Source organism: Macrobrachium rosenbergii, chromosome 51 (genome assembly GCF_040412425.1).
Source record: "Macrobrachium rosenbergii isolate ZJJX-2024 chromosome 51, ASM4041242v1, whole genome shotgun sequence".
Taxonomy (NCBI): Eukaryota; Metazoa; Arthropoda; class Malacostraca; order Decapoda; family Palaemonidae; genus Macrobrachium; species Macrobrachium rosenbergii.
This window is the reverse complement of record NC_089791.1, coordinates 18,519,751-18,531,755: the sequence shown is the minus strand read 5'-3', so window position 1 is coordinate 18,531,755 and position 12,005 is coordinate 18,519,751. Positions and strand designations below refer to the sequence as shown.

Here is a 12,005-nt window from a genome sequence, read left to right as displayed (position 1 = left end):
GTTTGAGAATAAATAGGCAAATACGTTGGACGTCTTTTCGGTCCTAATATCCTTCGATTTAAATACGTACTGGCTAGTCATCCTCCTCCTCTGCACGAGCTTCTCAAGGCCGTTTGGAGGTTTGAGGGAAAAACTGGGGAAATAAGTCGTTGTGACGCCTGATATTAGGGTTATATTGGACACGGTTATTGTCGTCCTGGGCGATTCCAACGCCGTCACAGGAGTGACGGAAGGATACCTCGTTGTCTCTGGTGGACAGATTTTTAGGGAGATGATTAAGATGGAGCAGACACAAAGAGATAATGGCTGTATTTTAGTTCCTACCCGCAGAAAATTTAATAGATAGACTTGTTCTCTTCTGATTTCATTCCAAGCAGATATGTCGAATCGAGATATTTTTTTGTCATGGAGTGGCGTAACGATAGTAGCGATTGGTTGCATGAGGTACAGTAATTTGTTCTTGGTGCCAGACTTTTTTCCCATGATTAGAATGTGATGGTTCCTGGCCGTATGTAACTTCTTTCTTCGACTCTCCTGAGATAAAATTACCGAAGTGACGCAGTGCTGTACTTTTCATAATAATAATAATATTAATTAATAATAATAATAATGTTCTAAAGGGTCCACAATGACATAATTGTCAAAGGTTCGTGTAAAATTTATAAAAGCTTTCGAACCCTATTCCGGGTTCATCTTGACTGAAGATGAACCCAGATAGGGTTCGAAAGCTTTTATAAATCTTACACGAACCTTTAACAGTTATATTATTGTGGACCATTTAGAACATTTTTGAATTCTCGTGATAGAGAGTTTTTCTCCCAAATAATAATAATAATAATAATAATAATAATAATAATAATAATAATAATAATAATAATAAAGAAGGGATATCTTACAGAAAAGCTAAAAATAATATTACCTAATAATATTTTATAAAGGGATACCTTACAGAAATACAATTTTACGAATTTATCTTCTTAATTATTGAACCGTGGATGGAGTACCAGGGGCAAAAGAGTATGATGAGTTCTGCTGTTTTACGCGTATTTTATAATACACATTATTATTATTATTATTATTATTATTATTATTATTATTATTATAGAGTTGATTAGAGTTGATTTTTTATATATATATATATATATATATATATATATATATAAACGGTAATGTATATATATATATATATATATATATATATATATATATATATATATATATATATATTGCGTTTTATATATTGAATCTTTTACCGGATATGACTAAATATAGTATGAATATTACTTGTCATCGGGGCGATTTTCTACAACCAGAGAACGTTGACTGACTTCTGTAGGCTGGCACCACAATAACAATAATAATCAGAGGCCATTGAATTCACAAGACAGGCAAAAAACACCTAGCCTAACCAGGCAAGATACCTTTTCCCTAATTTCTCCCACGCCATCAGTCAGAACACTGTCTAGCAAGGAACCACAACATATGACGAGATTTCCTTTCGAATCTAACATTTTATCGCTAGCCAAATAAAAAGACCATGGACCTCAGTGGAGTTAGTCTCCGATCGACATGAATCTGAGGAATTCGAGCTGCTAAAAAACTGATGAACTGGACTTCGTGGAAGTTTTAAAAATCGGAATTATGACGATATATTCTGAGCATAAGTCCTCACGGTTTCCAACGTATACCGAATATTTAACTGACATTTACTTTAGAGGTTTTAAGTATCTTGTCAACAGAAAAGTAAATCGTGTTAAAATTAAAACAAAATAAATAAAGAACGCTGAGATCATTCGTTTAGGAATGCGTCTATTTAGACAGTTATATGCGAGTCATTATCTTGGTTAAGCATGGTTTAAGCTAATGGCCTTTAGTCAAAATATTAATCTTGCAAGACAGCCGATATCAAAAAAGCTAGAGAGAGAGAGAGAGAGAGAGAGAGAGAGAGAGAGAGAGAGTATTGGATAGGGCAGTCACAATACCTTTTCCACCATTCACTAAAGTCCGTATGTTCAGTTTTATGTAAGTTTTCCAGGTTATACACTTGCATCTATTTAGTGTTTGTATATATCTTAATTTTACTTCTTTCTCCCTCTTTTTTTTTCTTTTTCCCTCTATCTCCTAAGGGTATTCAAAGCCTTTTACCTGTTCCTTAAGAATGTCCGCGTATCATGATTAATAATAATTTTTTTTTTTTTGTCTATCACAGTCATCCTATTCGACTGGGTGGTTTTTTTTATAGTGCTGGGCTTCGGGTTGCATCCTGCCTCCTTAGGAGTCCATCGCTTTTCTAGTGGCACACTCTTCTGCATGAGTCCTGGAGCTACTTCGGCATCTAGTTTTTCCAGATTCCATTTCAGGGATCTTGGGATCGTGCCTAGTGTTCCTATGATTATGGGTACGATTTCCACTGGCATATCCCATATCCTTCTTATTTCGATTGCCAGGTCCTGATACTTATCAATTTTTTCTCTTTCTTTCTCATCTACTCTGGTGTCCCATGAGTTCCTCGCTGAATGAGTCGGTAGAGTTCTCGGCTATGCTTTCGAGACCCGGCCGGCCAATGAAGAATTAGAGGAATTTATTTCTTGATAGAAATTCATTTCTCGGTATAATGTGATCCGGATTCCACAATAAGCTGTAGGTCCCGTTGCTAGGTAACCAATTGGTTCTTAGCCACGTAAATACGTCTAATCCTTCGGACCAGCCCTAGGAGAGCTGTTAATCAGCTCAGTGGTCTGGTTAAACTAAGGTGTATTTTTTGGTATTGCGACATCAATGAGTGATACTTTCTTCTTGATTTTGTCAATTATTATTATTATTATCATTATTATTATTACTACTATCAACTTTACTCAGTAGCGTTGTTCTCCTTCAGTTTTTTAAAATAGAAAGCCAGGATGATTTTGCAATAGGCTCATCAAATGTCAAGTTCTGCGGTCAAGAGGGTACACGCTTAAAACCGGCCCGAAACAAAGAGAAAAGGCCTTTTCGTGAATTCGTATTTAAAGGTTTCCATATTTTTCTACGGTGCTCTCTCGTTTTTCATGCAATAAGTCGATTATTTTCAGCTCTAAAACGTTATTTAAGGTAGCAATGGTTCATCTTCGTGCATAAGATATTTTAGCTTTCATTGCTACTTTTTAAGAAAACATTATTATTATTATTATTATTATTATTATTATTATTATTATTATTATTATTATTATTATTATTATTATTATTATTCATAAAAACCTCGTAATAGCAAGAGTCACTAAAAGGGTGAAGAACCCAGATTGAGAAGGAGAATCAAGCAGGTTCTCGAAAGCTCTCGTTTGTATATATATTTCTAATGTATACAACATTTACATTAGCACCGCTGTCGATTTCTTTACCAGTATTATTATTTATTATTATTATTATTATTATTATTATTATTATTATTATTATTATTATTATTATTATTATTATTATTATTATTCACTGCCAACAATGGCAAGTTCCCGTGATCAGATGTAGATGGCACGGCTAACAGATATTACGTTTGTAAAACCTGTGCATACACTTGACTATAAATAGTCAGGCAGAATGTAAGTAACCTGGCCAATTAATTCAGTGAAAAACGATACCAAATAAAAGATGAATTGATTGATAGAGTTAGTACTAGGAAGAGGAAGAAGAAAGAGGAGGAAGAGGAAGACGTCCAAGCGCAATAAGAGATCCGCAAACTTTCTCCTCGAATCCGGTTTGATTTCGTCCCCTTCCCATCACCTCTGGAACTGGACTCACGGAGAGCTTTGAAGCTCCTCGCACTAAGTCTTCTTCTTCTTCTTTCTTCTTCTTCTTCTTCTTTTTTTTTTCTCTCTCTGTCAGGAACAGGCGTACTTCAATACCAAAATGCAGCAAAGAACTTCAAGAGGAAATATTTCATTTACCCCGACGCGAGATAAGATGCACTGCTGTTCAGAAAAATATTTTTACAAACTTTGATTGTTATTCGATATATGAGAAATTAAAAGAAGCCTTGGAACCATTAAAAGCCCTCTTGGTTAGTCTATTCCTTCATGCACTTTCATCGAACAGTGAAAGAGAGTGGGTGACAAAAAGCATTGAGATTATAGGATAAGAAGTGATGGATACCTATCAACATTCCAAAAAACGAGTTACTTTTGTCAAAAAAAAACTCATAGTCTGGTCTTCGTATGGGATGCTCAGATGATCTGAAATTTGTTACTTGTAAACTTTGTCTCGAGAGATTTAGTCTTTGTGGGTTATGTGGTATGATTCGCTTCCACAGCAGGTGAATTCTTATTTCTGAAATTACTCGAGGATGAATGTTTCTCTCTCTCTCACTCTCTCTCCGAATGCCTTTCCAGACCATTAAAAAAGTTTATTTCTATTGATAAGTACAGACAAACGATATACTTGGCAACGTCTCTCTCTCTCTCTCCGAATGCCTTTCCAGCCCATTAAAAAAGTTTATTTCTGTTGATAAGTACAGATAAACGATATACTTAGCAACCTTTCTCTCTCTCTCTCTCTCTCTCTCTCTCACACACACACACACACACAAGAACACAGCATATCAGGTTTCAGTGAAACAAGTCCGCATATTTTAAAAACTGAACTATGCAAGATTGACGCTTGTACGCAAAACGATTATGAAGACGCACACACTTTAAAAATGCTTTGCATGGGGTGGATGATCACAGAGTGAATTCTCTGGGTTTAGTGTTAATTTTTTTCTTTAATTGTCAGATGTTTTAGACGAAGCAGAAGTAAAAAAGAGCAACATCAGGGACATAGGAATAAATTTCAGCTCCACAATAACACGGGCTAAAATGTGGCCGAAATCTTACTACGAGTTTCAACTCGTAAGATTTCGGCCACATTTTAGCTCGTGCTATAAAAAAGAAGCGTATAACACCAAACAGAAGGAGCCTGCAATTGATTTAGGCTACTTATCTAAACAGTTTCTGTAAAATGAACAAGTTATGAATCGTAATTTTTGTTATAGCGCAACTCGTAAATAATAATTTTTATCTAGCGGAATGTGTGTGTGTGTTTGTGTCACTTCAAATAATCACACATGCAGTCATGCTGTTTGAAATCGCCTGACTTCGTTGAAAACCTCACCTCTTTAAAATGAAGTTAACCATTTCTGACTTCGAAATTGCAGTTGATGTCGTCTTTATGTAAGTATAAATGTCAGAAAAGTACGCGTTTGTTTTAACATCCTTCACGTTCTTCGGTGAAAGTAATTTCGTTTGTGCCGAATGCAAGCGCTCACCAGAGACTATAGATATAATTCTGATTGTTATAGGGAAGTAATAAAAATAAATCATCTGTATCTTCATAAAAAAATATTTAGCGGCGAGTAAATAAATTGGGAAAACGTAGGCTCGATTACGTAGAGAAAATTTCAGAAGGTGTTCATGGTTAGAATTACACTGTAAAATAATGATTTCGAGAAACAATGCCAATATTTTTGTTTGCGCTTTCAGGGTTGGCATAGAAATGCCAAAGACAGCACCTTTATTAACAGAAATTATCAACCGCAGTTGGAGACGCTAAAGAGACGGCGTAAATATTTTTTTTCAATATCTTACCAGTCTTACATACAGTGTTCTTCATTTTCACATAATTTGTTACTATCTCAATCCCAGTAAAGTTTTCCATCCTGCAGTCTTGATTAATTAACTTGAAGAAGAACACTGAAGTGCGATGCACCGTCTTGCGAAACTTCGAGAAAATTTACTAATAATATAGTCTACCATAACCAGACAAACATTTTCTATACATCCATTTATTTGTTTCGAAGAAAACAAGTCTTATGACATTATGGTAAATTATCATGAAAATATTTTTTTCACCCACACGGAATTTGAGCGGAAACGAAGCTCAAACTTATCCATGAGAAGGATAGTATCATATTACTATGTTTATAATAATAGGTAATTCTAAGCCGGCTGTCCGCGGTGAGCTAGACTGTGGCAATTGGCGTTTTTCTGTTATTTTACTTGCTTTACAAGAATTTAAAGTAATATTTTGTCGCCCGGTTGTAACTAAACTGTGATTGACCTTTGAAGACTACACGACTTGAATTACCTAACGCAGGGTAGGTCTAAGCCGGCATTCCGCGGCAAGCCCCCCCCCACCTCCATAGCTAATACGGCAAAATTGTAACCAGTAAACACCTCTAGGGTACGTTATGTTGGTGTTTTTAGGGGTGTTTACTGGTTACAATTTTGCCGTATTAGCTATGGAGGGGTGGGGGCTTGCCGCGGAATGCTGGCTTAGACCTACCCTGCGTTAGGCAATTCGAGTCGCGTAGTCTTCAAAGGTCAATGACAGCTTAGTTACAGCTGGCCGACAAAATATTACTTTAAATTCTTGTAAAGCAAGTAAAATAACATAGAAAAACGTCAATTGCCATAGTTTAGCTCACCGCGGACAGCCGGCTTAGAATTACCAAGGAAGTTAGGAGAGAAATAGAGGGGGCAGACCCCCTTGCTTCGTCAGGTGAAGTTGGTAATGAAGAGGAATGAGGGACAAGCGGAGGTAGGGTCACGTTGTGGTTTATGAGTGATGATGATTTTTTTACATTTTTTTTATCATTTTTTTTATTTAATGATAGTGGGAGGTGATAGAATGGTGCTGGTGGTTAGGAATGCCTGTTAGTTGTTTGGTGTCGTACAGTGATTGTTGCTTTATCTCAAACTAGATAGTTGTTTGAGCTCATAGTTTATTGTATTCTAGCTCCTGTAAATCGGTTCTGGTTGAGGCCCTTCTATCTTAGGAGTCATTCTTGGCCAATTCCTTAAGTCTCTCCTTCCCTCCAGTGGCGTAGCTAGCCTTCCATCAGTGGGGGGCCCTGGTGGGGCCAAGCTGTTTTATGGGGGGGACCAAAGAAAATTATATAAAAATTATATAATTAGTAAAAGATACTATTCTCAAGTGTATATATCCTTGTAAATAAAGCAAAATAATAATATTTCTTAGTTCTAACTGCCGCTGTGACTATGCTTACTCCTGTAACTTCTGATATACCCGGTGCTCCGAAGGCAACACACATGCCGTTAAGCAGTTTCTTTTCTGACTCGTACTTCATTTATAATTCTTAAGCTTTTTATTAATTTTCATGCCTTTTACTCTGAATATTTGTAAATTCATTAATCAGAGGCTACTCCCAGGAATTTTTTGGAAATTCCCACAAAGTGGCAACACTGACGCTGGAGGTCCTTAAAATTAAAATTCAGTCACAAGGAGAATTTCAACTGGGGGGGCCAAGCATCTGATTGGGGGCCCGGGCCGCCCCAGGCCCCCCCATAGCGACGCCACTGCTTCCCTCATTGAAAGTTTCTCTGCTCCTGTCTATAGTGTTTACATCTAATGCTGACAGCCTGTCCTACGTCTTATTTGCCAGCCTGTGGATCCTACAATTGATGGTTTCTATGTTTGCCCTTTCATGTAGTTCATTCGTTGTGTTGTAGTAAGGAGGGGCTTCCTTGTACGCTCTTCTGATGATTTTGTTCTGCAGAGTTTGCATCTTCATTACTGTGGTCCTACATGCTGGAGCTAGGATTGCTGTGGGGTACTCAAGCTGTGGTCTCACCAATGTTTTGTATAGCATCAGATAAGTTTTTGTGGAAAAAGCCCTGAATCTCCTGATCCTTTTGGAAGTGGTCTCTGCTATTTTTAGGCAGTTCAGCATGTGCTGTTTTAGGCCTGTCTTGGAGAAAGTGACTCCCAGTACCTTGATACTATTTTTGAATGGGATCTGTTTATCGTCCACAGTTACATCTGCTGATTTGATTGTCGCTATGGACAGGAGTTGGAACTTCTCCTGGCTGGTAGATATCTTCCATTTCTTCTCATACTCGTTGACCACTTTTATTTCTCTTGATGTTTTCAAGACTAGCATCTGTTTACTTCTTTTGTTGGGATAAGTAATTATTTGGGTGTGGTCATCCGCGAAGATAATCTGGTGACAGCCAGCTGAGGGGGCAGGGACATCTCTTGTATAAAAATTGAATAGTCTGACTAAAGTACATGTTGTTGTTTTAGATTTAGCTGGCCTTGTGCCAGCACTGGCTCTTGCTCCTAGAGCAGCCCGTAAACTAATGTACAGAATCTTCGAAGTTGTTATTGGCTGGTGCGAGCCGCAAAGTAGCATCTACACACAGACAGAGCAAAACAGAGGTAATGTTTCGGACATCTGTGTTTGTTGACAGACAAACAGATGGCGATTATGAGAGACATAATAAACGTACAATGATAAAACATATATCAATGGAAAGACCAGGAAATTCCACATATGGACAGTTGCATGAGATTCGAGACAGATTAATGAATACAATGCAGTAGCATAATATGTGTGAAATGGCGAGACGTTTGGCGTCTTCACAAACAGAAACATTACATACAGTTTGATACAGAAGATTCAGTGGAATATTATGAGTACATGATTAGAATGCTTGCATGGCAATGCAAGTAGTGGTGACTGTACATAAATCGAGACAACAATGGTTAGGGAGAAACAGACGGAAATATTGTGTAGAAGAAGTTGCGTTCCTTGAGAGAGAAAACGCGATGCTCTTGTTTTTTGTCTTGTCCCTCCGATGGATGACGAACACACGTGTGCTCGAAAGAGACCGCGATCGGTGCGATGCGTCTCTTACAAAATCAATAATAGCAAACATATTTGCTCTTCCTTTGCCAGATTATATTGATGTAGGGTTCACCTGTCCGAAATGAATAGTGGATATGTGCCCACAGTGTTTAAGGAGTGGGGAATGAGGAACCTGGAAATTTGGGTCGGATCCGTTTCAAAGATAAAACCCTAATTTGCAGTTTCTTTAAACTCTTTAATCAAAGAATAGTCGCGGATTAAATTTTGTTCAGCATGTCGTAAAACCTCCAACAGTAATAACTCCGTCCGAGGGGTCAATTTCAGTTAAAATTGAATCAATAAAATGATCAACAGCATTTCCAAAGATTGTTACTTTTTGATCAACAGCATTTCCATAGATTGTTATTTTTTCCAAAAAGTGGTGAAAGGCGTTCTTTGCATGCCTTACCTGACTGTTTGCTTGGTTTCACTTTCAGTTCTATTAACCTCGAAGTACTCACGCATGAAAGTTGAGAAGACTTATACCTATAAATCCTTGGCACTTTCTTGGAGGAAATGTAGCATTTTCTCCCACGCTTCCAAAGGTATTTGGCTGGAAGTGGCCGTTTTTATTCCATCTTAATCCTTACCCTCGGGAGCAGTAATAATCTTCGCTTGGGGGCCTACTCACCAATGCATCCATATCAAATACATTACTGGATTTGTATGTACGTTCCGGTGCTTATAAACAAAATTAGAAATAAAAAAAACAAATCAGTAGAAAGGTTGCAAAAGATTGGCATTGTAACTTGCAACAAGACATTCTCATAATTCCCTTAGCAATGAATGAGCAAGATAGAAAGAAAAGATGATATTCGAACGTGAGTCCCGCGACTTAATATTCCTCACGTCTTGTCGTTCAGAGCTTTGTTGTTTCCGAGGCTGCTTAAATCTTCTTGGATCTCTCATAAGATAACCGCCAACTTCTACATAGAATTACAGATTTTAAAACTACACAATATACGTGTTTTTCCAGTCTCTCTCTCTCGCATAAATGAATAATTACACACACTCACTCTCTCTCTCTCTCTCTCTCTCTCTCTCTCTCTCTATATATATATATATATATATATATATATATATATATATATATATATATATATATATATATTCTTTGAGAAATATTCGGCACTTTGGTAAATACTGACTTTCACTCCCTACACGTGCGATATCTAAAACTTTTTGTTTTTAATGCCAGTCTTTACATGTTTTTGTAATTTAAATTACACAATCCTGTAGCGTTTTATTTGATAGAGTTTTTCTTATATCCAAACTCGTCATTTACTTATGCAGCATCTGAATTCGACCTCGACCTGCCCCGAGGGCAGTTTGGTTTGACCGTGAATCCTTTATAGAAATGGCAATGCAGCTTAAAATCTGTGCCACGTATAAAAAAAATTGTATACAGCGTTACCAAGTGAAAAATATTTCGAAATGTCTTCATATGATACAAATAAAATCTAACACTGATTATTTTAGTATGTTTTAGGTCTATAAGGCATACAAACACATCACCAACTGGCTGAGAGCGTCTGCCTTGGCAGTGCCAAGCAACATATTTGATCTGCCCAAAATGCCAGTTTGGAAATACTACAATAGTAGGATATAACCAGCCTTGCGTAGGGATGGGGTCTTGCTCCTTGGGCAGCCCGCAACTTGAACAATCTGTTGTAAATAAATGCTTGGTAATGGAAAAAGTTCAGTAGGTAGATCATGGGAATAAGAATTAGAAACTCCGTGTCTAAAACTCAATAAATCTGTATCCATTTCATTAACGTCATTTTGAAGGATCGATAACATTACTGTGTTTTTGAAGTTATTCCATTGTTCCTCATTGAGGTGAACGCAAGTAGAGACACAGACCTCAGACCTCACCTCACTCTGTCTTTGGTTCCTATAATACCCGCTTGGTGATGCGCCGATCGTTGGACGGATTTTTAAAATCTAACCAATAGTATACGCAGAGGTCGACTTGGGTTGTGCCCAAGCCAATACGTTAATCTTTATCTAACCAATAGGAACGCTTAGATGAATACCCACGTGGGACCACCGGTGGCCTGTTTGATAGTTTTAGCCCATCTCCACAATTTCCATTTGACCACCACCAAAACAACAACCGTCACTTCAATTTCAGTCGCGAATATGGAAGAAATCTACTACGAACTCCCCGGTTTGCTCACGTGTGAGCAGTTCAGTGAGTTGAAAAAACCGTGCTATCCGGAAGTTCTGTCTCTTGTGAGCCGGGAAGGAGAATTTCTTCGGTATCTGTACCGCTATGGATTACTAGGCGATTTCAGCGGCGTGTGTACAGAATGTAAGACAGGAACTATTACGAGGGAAGACGTGTCGTGCGATGCATGGAAGTGTGGAAATCGTTCCTGCCGAAGAGAAATATCTCCTGCACGAGGGTCTTTCTTCGAGGGTTTTTCTTTATGTTATCGGAGAACTTTCATGATAATGTTTTTATGGGCAAATGAAGCAGAATCATGTGAAGTTTTATTACAAGGCTTCCAAGTTGAATACGTTCAGTTACAGGACTGCGTCAACCGTTGTCATGCGGTGTGCTTCGAGGTCTTACTGCAAGAAAAGAAGAAGATCGGAGGCCCCGGGCACGTTGTCGAAGTACGGGAGAGTTTGTATGAGAAAAGAAGAAACGGTCAAAGCCATGCGGTTGACGAGTGCCACGTGTTGACTGGGTATGACCGGAGAACGCGGGAAACCTTTTCCAGAATAATACCAGACCTTTCGCCTCAGGCTTTTCTCGCTGTTTTGTTGGACAGTATTCTTCCAGATACAACGATTTACTCCAACAACCCGAATATACACACTACCGCCATAATGTCAAAGTGGCGCATCGTGAAAACAGTTGTTGAACCCAAAAAGGATATGGATATAACACCATCGAACAACTGTTTTTCAATCAACTGCTTTCGGAAGCGGTATCTGGAGAGTGCAGCATGCCCGTTCCTGGCCTTTTTGGAACAGGTCAAGCGCGTTTACCCTGTTCAAAAAATTCATGATACACCTTCCAAAGATCTCGTCCCTTCTCAGCAAGGTACTCATGACGCGGGGCCCATATTTTTGGATGCGAATAGCGCACGGTTGTGAGGTTTCGCCTGCCGCGTTACGAGGACTTCATCTACTTCGAGTAAGGTAACGAAAGAACTTTTATTTTTTATTATTACTGTTATTTTTATTATATATATATATATATATATATATATATATATATATATATATATATATATATATATATATATTGCTTTTCTGGCAAATTGTTTTTCTTAACACGTGAACCTGTAAGGATAGAGTTGCATGGAACGGCACAGTAATTTGCATATCGTTGTGCTAT

At 37.8% G+C, this 12,005-nt stretch overlaps 1 protein-coding gene across 6 annotated transcripts in view; it reads left to right on the top strand.

Annotated features, from left to right (window-relative positions):
• The window catches only part of zetaCOP (COPI coat complex subunit zeta), a 257,001-nt gene that overhangs the window by 201,260 nt on the left and 43,736 nt on the right, over positions 1-12,005 (top strand). Inside the window, exon 1 of one of the 6 annotated variants that reach the window (XM_067094873.1) lies at positions 10,602-11,806. The exons of 2 other annotated variants lie outside the window; for them this stretch is intronic. In XM_067094873.1, coding sequence (XP_066950974.1) covers positions 10,682-11,761 — 1,080 coding nt within the window. In that variant the 5' untranslated portion in view covers positions 10,602-10,681 and the 3' untranslated portion in view covers positions 11,762-11,806. Of the gene's footprint in view, positions 1-10,601; positions 11,807-12,005 lie in introns of those variants that run through there. 3 more of the 6 variants (XM_067094874.1, XM_067094876.1, XM_067094878.1) reach the window with 3 other exon arrangements.